Here is a 14,309-nt window from a genome sequence, read left to right on the forward strand (position 1 = left end):
AGTGCCATTTCTCAGGAAATCTGGTCTAAAATGAACTGAATGCTTTGTCTCAAAGTCTCTGTCAAATCCCAAATGCTACCATTTCAGACTTTTTGGAACAACTCTGAATAGCTAATTATTGTCATATTTTCTCAATAAATAAATAATTGATAAAGAAAATAAAAAGTCTATCTACTGTTAATATGCTTTTATAAGTAGACAGCTGCTACACCATCACTACCAGAGCTAATATGCTACTTCTGTAATCTGTGAGGAATGCTATAGTACGCAACCATAAAAAAACATATCCAGGTTATTTTTTTTATACAAACAAATGCTCTCTACCACATTTTTACTCTCAGGTTCATGGAATTTCTCATACAATGCTCTTCCCTCTCTATTATCTTCTTTTAGACTGGTTAGATTTGTTTAATAAGTTTGCCTTTCTACTAACATAATTATAAATCCTATGCCTCAAATCTCAGTGTAATGGTTTACAAACATATAAAGTCATAATCAGTTTCCAAATACTCCCTTTCTCTTTCTTCTGATGCACTCCCCAAACACGTTTCTTCTAAAATGTAACTAATTCCCACCATTTTATCTGGATCTCTCTCTAGTGCCTACTTAAAATTCACCTTAAAATCTTTATTAGTTATGTGAGGATGATAAACATTTTCTCTGTATTCCTTATTATTCGGGTATCATACACCAGAGTCCAGAAAAGCAAATCTTTATATTTAACTATTTATTCAGTAAATGGTCACAGTTTCCCATTTCCCTTACAGTCTGTAAACATTCTTCAACACAAAGAGATGAAAATTAACAACCTGTAATATAGTTAGGCCTGAAGTTTAAAATATTTCAAACTGCTATACTTTAAAGCTGTTATACCCTAGTGCGACTTCAGTTGGATTACTAAAGAGAAAGATTTTATCCCATATTCCAGGTGTATCCTTATATCACTATATCTGATATCTGTCAACAAAAAGCAATTCAAAGCAAACATTCACCCTCAGTAAAAAAAACTCTGATGTACTTACTAATGAAAGCAATAAATACCCAAATAATTGAATTTCAGAATATAAAATCCTATCATTCTATGAAGATCTATTACTCTGTGTTAAGTATTACATAAATACAACTTGAGCTGAAGGGGAATGTTATGTCATATAAACAGAATCATATAGTATATACTCTTTTATGCCTGGCTTTTTCCACTTATCACCCTGCTTCTGAAATTTATTGATGTTTTGTACATATCAGTTAATTTATTCCTTTTAACTGTTAAATATTCCATTATATGAATGTACCAAAATTTGTTTATCCACTACCAACTGATGGGCATTTAAGTAGCTTCCAGTCTATAGCAATTTTGAATAAAGCCGCCTTTAACATTCTCATAGAGCAATTTGTGTAGACACATACTTCCGTTTCTCTTGGATAAAAACCCAAAAGTGGGATTCCTGGATCATAAGGTAAATGTATGTATAACTCTATCGGAAAAACGCCAAATTGTTTGCCAGAGTGCCTTACCATTTTACAAACCACCCAGCAATGTCCTAGAGTTCAGCTGCTCCACATTTTCACATATACTTGATACTGTCAGTTTTTAAAAAATTTTTGTTATTTTAATAGATATGTAACAGTATCTCATTGTGGCCATAATTTGAAATTATCCAATGACTAAACATGTTGTATATTGGCCAACTGTGCATCTTCTTTGGAGAAATGTCTACTCAAAAATGTTCATTTTTAAATTGGGTTACCTTTCTAATGTTGACTTGTAAGACTTACTTACATATTCTATATACACTCCTTTATCAGGTATACAATATGTCAACATTTTCTCCCATTGTGGGTTGTCTTTTCATTCCCTTGACAGTGTCCTTTGAAGTACAAAAGTTTTTAATTTTATGATGTCCATTTTATTTGCTTTTCTTTTGTTGCTTGTACCTTCAGTATTATATCTAAGAAACTGAATAATTCAAGGGCATGAAGATTTATGCCAACATTTTCTTCTAAAGGTTTTATAGCTTGGTTCTAACATTCTGAATTTTGCATATGGTGTAAGATAGGAATCCAACTTCATTCTTTTACATATAGATACCCAGTTGTCTGAGCACCATTTGTTGAAAGACTATTCTTTCTCCTTTCATGTGTTTTGCAACTATTTTCTCCCAATCTATGGCTCATATTTTCATTTTCCTAGCAGTATCTTCTAAAAAAATTTTTTTTTTAATTTTGAAGCCTAATCTATCTTCTTTTAAAAGTGGTTTGTGTTATTTGTGTCCCATCTAAGAAAGTCTTGCCTAAATGGTCACAAATATTTTCTGTGTTTTTTTCTAGAAGTCCTACTTTTGCTCTTAAGTCTAGCCTATGAAAAATTTTGAGGTGCTTTTTGTATGGCATGAAGTAAGGTCCAAATTCTGAATTACCTTGTCACCTCTGCTGAAAATAAGTTGACTATATGTATGGGTCTATTTCTGGATTCTCTATTTTGTTCCATTTATTTATGTTTATTCTTTCATTAATATTATATTGTCTTCATCTTGAAAATGCTATAGTGTTAGTTCTCCAGCTTTGCTCTTACTTTCCAAAATTGCTTTGGCTAGTATTCTAGATCCTTCACATTCTCATATGAATTTTAGAATTCCCAGTCACTTTATACAAAAAAACAAAACAAAACAAAAAAACCTGCTTACGTTATGAGAATACATGGATTCTATTTATAAGTTAATATGGGGACTCTCAATATTTTTTTACTGAACTGCCCAATCCATGAACATTGAATATCCACTTTTCCTTTCAGGTCTTCTGTAATTTCTCAGTAATATTATGTAGTTTTCAGCCTGTAAGTGTTACACATATTTTTGTCAAATTTATCCCTAAATTTGTCATGTTTTTGCTTCTCTTGTAAATGGTACTACATTTGTTACATCAACTTCAAACTGGTTGTCGCTAATATATAGAAAGACAATTGCTTTCTGCATATTAATCTTCTAATTTGCAGTCTTACTAAAACTTTTTGGGTAGAATCTTAAGATTTTTGTATATACAAAACATGGTGTCTGAAAACAAATTTTTTTACTTCATGATTTTTCTTTATTTTACCTTATTGCACTAGCTAGAACCTCCACAACAATGTTGAATGAATGTGGTAATAAGAGAAGATAGATTTGCCTCTTCCTGATCTTAGGGGCAAAGAATTTAGTCATACACAATTAAATACAATCTAACTGCTTGTTTTTTGTAGATTCTCTTAATCACTACAAGGAAGTTTCCTTCAATTCCTAGTTTGCAGAGATGTATTTTTTAATCAAAAATGGATACTGAATTTTATCAAATGTTTTTTATTTCCTGCAGTGATATTATGGATTTTCTTTTTTATTATGTTAATGTGGTAAATTACACTAATTGATTTTTGAAACTTGAACTAATTTTACAATGCAATCCTAGTATAGCCCTCTTTCGTCACAATTTTTACATAATGGTTAGATATAATTTGCTAAAATTTTGTCACGTTACTCTCTTTACTTTTCTCCAATTTAAAAACTAGATAGGTTTATCAGTTAAAAGTTTACTTTAGGCTTTATACTTCCATTTTATTTTACTTATTTCTACTGTGGCTATTGATATTTCTATTTTAAAATGTAATAATATAAAGGCATATTATGAAAGCAGAAATGGTGCACAGTAAAATGAGTAATAAATTAAGAAAACGTGTTCCAATCCTTGTTGCCTACTTTACAAAATCACACAGCCCCTCCTTTGTACCAATGAACATTTATTCCTTGCCTCTCATCAAATAAGAAATGGTCAAGAAGACGTCTCCACCTTTTTAATTCCTTTGCTCTATATTTAAGTAGAAGGTAAACAAATGTAAACAGTAATAAAATTCTCCTGTAATTTCAGTAAGATGTGAGAAATTAAGAAATTTATAGTTAAAAAGTTCCCAATTCAGGTTCCGGCACCAATTCCAAATCAAAATTCAGCTGAATAATTATTTTTATAAAAAACAGATACTTTAAAAAATTAAATTGATAGGTAAAATTCTGAGGCAATATTTCAAAATATAAAAATGATAAACATAACAAAGTAAAAAGATCTGACTAGAAAAAGAAATTTTTCTAACAAAACATATGCGACCAAAATTGAATGATAACACTAAAACCAGCCCAACCCAAATATATCACTATGTACAGTTTAGGAACAAAAATAAAGAAATAGAATGGAAAGATTTTATGATTTAAATTTTATTATTTTTTAAGATAAAAAGTTTGAAACTATCTTAATAAATTCTCTAATCAAATTTTAAGTGATAAAATCTAAATATCAAAATCTAAAAAGGTTTTTAGAAAAGAAACTGTAAAGCCTAAATATATACCAGCTTTCATGGAGAAACAATGGTATCTCTCAGTGGCAGGAGAGTTTTTCATGTGCAATCTGTTCTTAACTGCCGGTATTAAAACATAATGGCTAATAATTTACAAAAGAAAAATAGAGGATAAATATAACACTATTGAAATTCAATGTGCATGTATGTATATTATTATTTGAACATACTTACTTTAGCTATTACTTTTCATTCCCTTTTCTGCAAAATATTTTATAAAATATTCTCCTGCTAGGAACTCAAATTAATAAACTAATTAATAACGTTTCTTTCCTATTTCCTGCTCACTTTACATAGGAATTTTAGATGAAATAACGAGAGTAGACAGAAGAAAAAAATTTTAAAAAGATGGGCTTGAATTATTTAAGTGAAGATTTTGTTATATACAGTCTGTCATTAACCTCCACAAAAATATTACTTACATCTGCTTAAAAAGTTGTCAATATTTTTGTTTTTTCTTAAGGCAGGAAAATCCAAATCATATACCAAAGCATCCAATCCATCCTAAACAAATAAACAAACAAACAGTTAGTTTTTTGGATCACACTATGAACACTTCCCTTTTTTATGAGTAAAGAGTAGAACATATGCTTTAACATTTAATTGCATGAGTTGGAAACTGAACATGGAAAAATAGGTAATAATACTAATGCTGTTGACTGCCTGAAGAGACCAACTCACCCAATAACTGGTTTTTCAAAATTCAGTTTGCACAGATCTAAAGAAAAAGCTCCTCGGTTACTACAAATTTATCTTTCTTTAAGATGCATTTCCTAGGGGCGCCTGGGTGGCTCAGCGAGTTAAAGTTTCTGCCTTTGGCTCAGGTCATGATCCCAAGATCCTGGGATGGAGCCCCACATTGGGCTCTCTGCTCAGCAGGGAGCCTGTTTCCCCCTCTTTCTCTCTGCCTGCCTCTCTGCCTACTTATGATCTCTGTCAAATAAATAAATAAAATCTTTAAAAAAAAAAAGAAGATAGATTTCCTAGAGTCATCGAAGCAATTTGAGTATTTCTGGTAATACTTTTTACGGGAAAAAAGATAAAACCTTTTTACAAAAACACTATTTTTAGAAAGACCAGCTGATACTTGCTCTATTCAAAAGGGAAAACCAAACCCAGGGTGCCTGGTTGGCTCAGTTGGTTAAGCGACTGCCTGCAGCTCAGGTCATGATCCTGGAGTCCCAAGATCAAATCCCAAATCAGGCTCCCTGCTCAATGGAGAGGGTGTTTCCCCCTTCACCCTCCCATCTCTTGTGCTCTCTTTCACTCTCTCTCAAATAAACTAAAAAAAAAAAAGGAAAATCAAACCAATAAACATGTGAACTATTTTCTAGTAAAAGACAAATTAAATATGATTTTTTAAAAAAGAACTTTAAATTCTTTAAGGCAGAAACCACAGTTAAAATCTCAATTTTTCCTACAGCACCTTGCAGAAGGACTGACAAGAAGGTATAACATTTACATTAAGCCAGTGATTTTTATGCTCAATAGCAATGGCATTACATTATCTAAGAAATCTTTTTCTTAAAGCTTCAGTGCATCAGGTCCCTCCCCAAAATTAGACTATAGAGTAGTCCAAGTACTACTGACGACACAAGAAAAATTTTAGGTAAAATTTTGGTACTATAAAGTTGTCTGGAAGCTGGTGCAGCCACTCTGGAAAACAGCATGGAGGTTCCTCAAAATGTTGAAAATAGAACTGCCCTATGACCCAGCAATTGCACTATTGGGTATTTACCCTAAAGATACAAATGTAGTGATCCAAAGGGACACATGCACCCGAATGTTTATAGCAGCAATGTCCACAATAGCCAAACAATAATCTCAATGTTATTACATTTTATAACAACTGTTATTTTAAGAGTTCCTAGGAAACATCTACTTCCAAAGACACACGCAAATTTTAAAAGATTCAGAATTAAATTATAATAGCTTAAACTGTTTTCTAATATCAAATGAAACATTAAAAGCAAGAGAAACACATATTAAATTTTACTTACATGCTCTCTTTGGTAAACATATCGGGAACAACTGCTTCCAATCTTATCCCATGTAAGTTTCTTTTTAATTATAAATGTTAAGCACAAAAGAACCTCAAAAAATTACCTTGTTAAACAACTTTACCAAATAGCAATTAGAAATATTAACTGACTTGTCCCAATACTAGCTAGCAAGTTGTATCAAAATCAAAATGCTAACTCTTACTTCAGTAGTTAAAGATATAATATGACCATGATGAAAAGATGACTGAAAAAATCCTGAACCTCTTAAAAATGAAGTTAGGAATTGAAAATAAGTATGTCTATTCAAAAAACAAAACAATACACAAGTCATTCTTCTAATTATAACTAGAAAGGACACTGGCTAGGACCCAAACCTGTTTGCTTTATTACACCACTACTCACTCCTGTGAATGACCTTCCTTAAATTACCCTATAAAAACTAACAGTTCCCCTGTCTTACAGTTACTTTTTACTTCAATCTTCAAGCTAGATTTTAAATGCCTTGAGTAAGGTAAGCCCCAGAACTGAGCATCACATTTTACTTGTAATATAGTAGTAAGACTGCTGGCTCTCCTATACTTCGACAATTATTCCCCCTTCCACCTTCCTAATTTAACTGTGATTTTGTTCAAGCCACCCAACTTCCTCCATGAGTTTCCAACAAGTGGGAAGACCTTCCTCGGCTTCAAGAGCTGGTTCTTAATAGTCTAATCTAAACCCAACATCATGGCCCATTACTCTTGCCAGTGTTTACTTTAAATACAGGAACATGGTAATAATCCGTCACAGAAGACATGAGGGAAAACCTACAGAAGGATTGTAGGGGAAAGTTTCTTCTCTCTTAAAAAGTAATACATGTAAGAAATATCTTCCTTTCAAGAGAAATTGTCATGTCTGTATGTGACACCTAAAACAACAGCTGCCATCTTGCAGCCTCAAAGAAGTTGGTAGAAGACAAAGCCAAGCACAAGGAGGGCAATAGAGCCAAGGATGGAGGGAACCTGGGTCCCTGATGATGTTCATTCAATAACTGAATTAATTCCACCCATTCCTGAGATAATGAATTGTCTGATTCGATTGCACTGGATTTTTTTTCTAAAGATTTTATTTATCTATTTATTTGACACAGAGAAAGACAGTGAGAGGGGGAATATAGACAGGGGGAGTGGGAGAGGGAGAAGCAGGCTTCCCACTGAGCAGGAAGCCTAATGTGGGGCTCGATCCCAGGACCCTGGGATCATGACCTGAGCTGAAAGCAGACAGTTAATGAGTGAGCCACCCAGGTGCCCCTGCATTGGTTTTTCTGTTTCTTATAACTTAAAGCATCCTAACTAAAATACATAAATGTCACTGAACTGAAACAGCATTAACCAATGCATAAGTTATAGCGATTTGTCGCACTGAAAGAAAAGGTGAGAGAATTGCCCATTCAATAGTAATTACAGGGGCAAGATGGGGCTAAAAAGAGTGTCACTCTTTGGTAAATGTTGTTTGTATAACTGGACATAAGTATGGAGATGAATGATTTTTGAGTCATGCTTAATAATAAAATGAATTCCAGATGGGTTGAAAGAATTCAACCATGAAGATATAAAGGAAAAACATTTTAAAGAAAAAAACAGAGTATACCTGCATGCTACTTTTGGGAGGACAAGTCAAATAACCTTTCTGAGGTTTTCTCTTTTGTAAAATAAGGATAATAACTACCTACAATTCATAATGGATTAGTGAGAATTAAATGAGTGAAGTAAGTAAAGTGACCCTTAATGGTCCCATTTCCCTTTATTTCTCTGACATCTGCAGGTTTTAAAAATTAGTCTCACTATGGCTAGAAATGACATAAAGAGAAAAATAGACATCTTAGTCATGCAGTCATAAAACTCTAAGAGTAAATCTCAGGTCGCTATGCTATATAAACCCTTCTCCAACACAGTAATCCCCATCTATGATTTTTTTTTTTTTTTAAACATCAGGTATCTGACTTTTGCTTGGCTACAGAATTTAATCACACATTTGTTAATGGAAAACCAGATGTCTCCACTAATTGTATATGGTGAGTAGGTGTCTGGACCTATAACCACACACTTTAAATTTATAGTAGTATGACATAGTATATGGCTTTCAGGATCATCCATAAGCAAAATTTATGTCTTTTATCAGAGAAATAAGGACAAAAAGGTATCCAGTGTAATCTAAAGCATGTACAAAACAGAGGCTATGGGGAGTCAAGAAACTGTGATGGAGGAGGAGGACACAGGTTTCCACTATCAAGTAGTGGATAAATTATACAAGGTATGTCTACTTCCAACCATAAATTGGGGCAAGGAATTCTGACTTTATTCAACACTCTAAAGTTCCTTTAGTAATGAGTAAGACTTCCCCACTTCCTAAAGTCCATATTCTAGTACCAGAACTCAGGATCTTAACAGAAATTAACATTCCTCCAGGTGGCAAAAACAATTTACAAAGCATGTAGTCCTACTGCTCCTTCACTTAACTGTATTATTTAGGCTGAAGGAAAGCTACCCTCTACTTTCACAACATGCCTGTTTTATAGTTTTATCATCGATTTAAGAACTGAAGAAGAAGGATACATAGAGAGGAACCAAAGTCAAAGAATTACAATAATTAAATTCTTTACTACTCATAGTTGAACAATGAGAATAGACCAGTTATAGCTGGTCTACCATCATTTTGAATGAGACTAGTCACATTGGAGAAGTACTTTCACATAAACACATAAAGGAAAGCATAATTAATTACAGATTTAACAAATTTGTAATTACAAATTACAAATTTAATATCTAAGGACCAAACATTTCACATTTCCTAAGAAGCACTGATATTAAGAGGAAAAGATCTCACAACAACTTAAGCAAAAGAACCAGTAGGAGAAAATTACTCAACTAAACACTGTTACAAACTTTAGTTCTCTGGATAATTTTGAATTACAAAATTCTATGTAAATAAAATATTATTTCTTCTATGTAAAGTATCATTTAGGATCAAGTCCATTAGTATTATTCATTTGTTATAAGCTAGGAGAATATAATGGCAGGAGGAAAGCAAGATATACTACATGTAAAAACACTCATTTTTATGTTAAATTTCAAAATCTAACTGGTTACTGTTCTAAATCTACTTCTTTGTTTTGTTTTTTTTTGTTTTTTAAGAAACTACCAAAAACACCATGAAAACGATTGCAGTAAAACCAGGGGTCTCTGAAAACCAAACTACTTCTAAAACAGGCTATCCTGGTACTAAAAGACTGACGTCAAACCCTTTTTTAAAAAAATTTCCTATGCTGGGGAACCTGGGTGGATCAGTGGGTTAAAGCCTCTGCCTTCGGCTCGGGTCATGATCCTGGGATCCTGAGATAGAGCCCCACATCGGGCTCTCTGCTTGGCAGGGAGCCTGCTTCCCCCCATTTCTCTGTCTGCCTCTCTGTCTACTTGTGATCGCTGTCTGTCAAATAAATAAATAAAATCTTTTAAAAAAAAATTCTTATGCTATACTTTTTATCACTGTGACTTATTTATAACTGGAAATCTTTGCCTCTTAATCCCCTTCATCTGTCTCACCCACTGCCCCACACGCATTCCCTCTGACACGCAGTAGTTTGTCCTGTATATTTGAGTTTGTTTTTTCACTTACTTTATTTTTCAGATTCCACATAGAAGTGAAATCATGAGGTATTTGTCTTTGACCTATTTTGCTTAGCATAATATCCTCCAAGTCCATCCATGTTGTCACACATGGCTACATCTCATTCTTTTTCATGGTTGAGTAATGTGCTAGTGTGTGTCTGTCTGCATGTGTGCCTGTGTGTGTATGATCATATCTTCTTTACCCATTCATCTACCAATGGAAACATATCACGCCTACTACAAATAATGATGCAATAAACACAGGAGTACATTTATCTTTTCAAAACAATGTCTTCATTTTCTTTTTTCTTTTTTAAGTAGGCTCCATGCCCAGCATAGAGCCCAACATGGGATTTGAACTCATGACCCTGAGATCAAGACCTGAGCTGAGATCAAGAGTCAGATGCTCAACTGACGGAGCCATCCAGGTGACCCTCATTTTCTTTAGGTAAATATCCAGTAGTAGAAATACTGGACCATATGTAATTCTATTTTTAATTTTTTGAGGAATTTCCACACTATTTTCCACAGTGGCTACACCAATTTACATTCCCACCAACAGTACAGGTTGGAACACTTTTCTCCACATCCTTGCCAACACTTACTTTTCCTCTTTTATTTGATACTAGCTCTTCTGACTAGTGTGAGGTGGTATCTCATTGTGGTTTTGGTTTGCACTTCCCTGATGATTAGTGACTGTTGGTTATCTGGATGGGTTCTTTGAAAGAATGTTTATTCATATCCTATGCCCCTTTTTATTTTCTTTTAAAGCTTTTATTTATTTATTTGACAGACAAAGATCACAAGTGGCAGAGAGGCAGGCAGAGAGAGAGGAGGAAGCAGGCTCCCTGCTGAGCAGAGAGCCTGATGCGGGGCTCAATCCCAGGACCTTGAGATCACGACCTGAGCCTAAGGCAGAGGCTTTAACACACTGAGCCACCCAGGCACCTCCCTATGCCCCCTTTTAAATCAAATTGGGTTTTATGTTCTTTGATATTAACTCCTTATTGAATATATCATTTGCGAATGTCTTCTCCCATTCACTAGCTTGCTTTTTTGTTTTGCTGATGGTTTCCTTTCCTTTTTATTTTGGTGTAGTCCCAATAGTTTATTTTTACTTTTATTTCCCTCGCCTGAGGAGACATATCCATAAATGTACTCTAAGGCTAATGTCCAAGAGATTACTGCCTATATTTTCTTCTAGGAGTTTTATAGTTTCATGTCTCACATTTAGGTCTTTAATGCATTTTGAATTTATTTTTGTGTATAGTGTGAGGGAAAAGTACAGTTTCATTCTTTTGCCTTAGCTGTCCAGTTTCCCCAGCACCATTTATTAAAAAGAATTTCTTTTCCCCCAGTGTATATTCTTGCCTCCTCAGTTGTTGATTAACTGACCACACAGGCATGGCCTTACTTCTGAGTTCTCTATCTGTTCCACTGATCTTTCTATTTTTGTTCCAGTACCATACTGTTTTGATCACTACAGCTTTGTAGTATCTTGCAATTTAGGATTATACTACCTCCAGCTTTGTTTTTCTTCCTCAAGACTGCTTTGGCAATTTGAGGTCTTTTGTGGTTCCATACAAATTTTTGGATTGTTTATACCAATTCTGGAAAAAAAAAATTGCTATTGCTATTTTTTTTAAAAAAAGATTATTTATTTATTTATTTGACAGAGATCACAAGTAGGCGAAGAGGCAGGCAGAGAGGGAAGGGGGAAGCAGGCTCCCCGCTGAGCAGAGAGCCCGATGTGGGGCTCGATCCCAGGACCCTGAGATCATGACCTGAGCCGAAGGCAGAGACTTTAACCCACTGAGCCACCCAGGCGCCCCATGCTATTGCTATTTTGAAAGGGATTGCACTGAATCTATAGATCACTTCAGGTAGTGTGAATACTTTAACAATACTAATTCTTCCATTCCATGAACATGGTATATCTTTCCATTTGTTTGATGGAAAGCTGTTTTGATAATAGACAATATACCATTTAAAGAAAATGAGCATATTTTGATGTCTTCAACTAGGTAAAGAGGGAAGGAATTTCTCAAAAATTAAGCACTGATACGAAAATGAAAACAGAATTTCCTCAGAAAATTTTAACAACTTCTGATATTAAATGTGATTAAAATCTTTTTTTTTAAAGATTTTATTATTTATTTGACAGAGAGAAATCACAAGTAGGCAGGAGGAAGCAGGCTCCCTGCCGAGCAGAGAGCCCAATGCAGGACTCGATCCCAGGACCCCGAGATCATGACCTGAACCAAAGGCAGCGGCTTAACCCACTGAACCACCCAGGCGCCCCAATTAAAATCTTTTTAACTTGTCTGACATGACTACATCCATGCCAGTATTTTCTAGAACATTTACAGTGCAAAAAAAGTATGTATTCTAAATACTCAGTAAAACATACAATGGTTCTTTCCAATCAGTCTTCAGGTATACCTTTCCAGCCTCATTTTCTCTGTATGCAAGCATCTAGGTTTGGCCCAGTGTGCTCCAGCTATTTCCCAAATAGGTCACGCTCCTTCTACCCCACTGCTTTTATGGTTACTCTTTTCTCCAGCTGGAATGTGAACAGTACTTATATTCAAACTGTCTCAAATGTTGCTTACCTTGTGCTCTTTCCCCAACATGCTAAGAAAATATTAATAATCACCTCTTATGTGCTTCCTATTATAGGAATTGTTGTATTTGTTATAATTATGTATAGGCCTCCCTTCTATTCTATAGGAAAACAGACGTAATAGTGATAACAGCAATAATAATAAATACTTCCTGTATCCGGGAGTTCACTGGTTAGGTAGAAAAAGTAAGTATTACAGGATCCTCAGTGTCATAACTAGGTACTACATGAACTGAGAAAGGACAGTTTAACCAAACTGGACTTCAAGGCAGAGATGAAATTTGAGCTGATCCTTAAAAACAGAATTAAGGAAGAATCAGACAGAGGTAAGCAAGGCAATCTAGGAGAGAGGAAAGGCAAGGAGAATTTAGAAAATGAGAACAGAATACTCTGGACCCAAAAGGGTGAAAAGAAGGAAATGCAGGACACAAAGCTGTGAAGATGGGTTACAGAATGTACATTAAAGGTATAACATACCAGGCTAAGAATCTGAGTATTTATCTTCTGATATCCATTTGGAACCACAGGAATTTTGAGGGTAAAGAGAGTGAGTGACATGACTGGTTTTTATTTTACTAAAGCCTGGCAAGGATAAAGATGATAAATTTGAACAGGAAGAGACAGGTATAGAAATGAGGAATAAGGAGGATACTATGGTAACAAAAGCACAAGAAAATGAAAGTCTGAACTTAACTTGAGCAACAAGGGGGAGCCTGGGTGGCTCAGTTGTCGCAAAGTTCTGGGATCTAACCCCACACTGGGCTCCCAGCTCAGGGGGGAGCCTACTTTTCTCTTTCCCACTGCCTTCACCCCACTCTTGCTCTCACTCTCTCATAAATAAATAAAATCTTTTAAAAAAGATTTACAAAGGAGTGCCTGGGTGGTTCAGTCAGTTGACCATCTGGCTCTTGGATGTGGCTCATGTCAGGACCTCAGGGTCATGGGATCTTCAGTGCAAAGTCTGCTTCAGGTTCTCTCTCCCTCTGCCCCTTCCTACACATATGCACTCTTTCTCGCACTCTCTCTAAAATGAAAAAATAAAATCTTAAAAAAAATTTTTTAAATCATAAAAAAATAAGTTGGAGCAAAAAGTATGGAGCATTAAAACAAAAGAACCTGGTGAGTGACCAAAAGAGAAAAAGGAAGGGTTAAGAGTGATTATGTGATTAGAAAAACAACTATTTACATCTTCTATTTTAGGTGAGTAGTGACTTTATTAACCGAGGCAGATAATATATTTTGGAAAGATAAATATTTTAGATATACAAATTTGAGGTTCCTGTAGAATATCATTTTATGGAAAATGATATGGAAGTTGAAAATGAGTAGGAGTTCAACAGAGTGATTGGACTGATACAAATTTGTGTGTAATGAGAACACACTTAAATCCATGAAAACAGATGCAATTACCCAGTGAGTATAAACAATGGGAGAATGGAAAAAGAGTAAAGAATAGCACCCTGGGGAACATTAGCTTCTGAGAGGTAAGCAGGCAAATATGGTTAACAAGCAGTCAGAAAGGTGAAAGGAACATAATAGCATCACGAAACCTGAGATAATTCTATAACTTAAAAGCAGACTGAAATGCCAAAAAGAAGTCAAACAGAATGAAATAAGCAATAGAAGCCAAGTAATTTGTAATTAAATATGATTTAAGATGG

General features: G+C 34.5%; 1 protein-coding gene across 3 annotated transcripts in view; it reads right to left on the reverse strand.

The window, feature by feature from the left end:
- Nucleotides 1-14,309, reverse strand: part of ROCK1 (Rho associated coiled-coil containing protein kinase 1) — a 148,923-nt gene that overhangs the window by 106,702 nt on the left and 27,912 nt on the right. For all 3 annotated transcript variants that reach the window (XM_045065422.1, XM_045065423.1, XM_045065421.1), the window contains exon 2: nucleotides 4,798-4,879. In XM_045065422.1, coding sequence (XP_044921357.1) covers nucleotides 4,798-4,879 — 82 coding nt within the window. The remainder of the gene's footprint in view (nucleotides 1-4,797; nucleotides 4,880-14,309) is intronic.

This window comes from Mustela putorius, unplaced genomic scaffold, assembly GCF_011764305.1.
Source record: "Mustela putorius furo isolate JIRA1106 unplaced genomic scaffold, ASM1176430v1.1 tig00003858_pilon_pilon_pilon, whole genome shotgun sequence".
Taxonomy (NCBI): domain Eukaryota; kingdom Metazoa; phylum Chordata; class Mammalia; order Carnivora; family Mustelidae; genus Mustela; species Mustela putorius.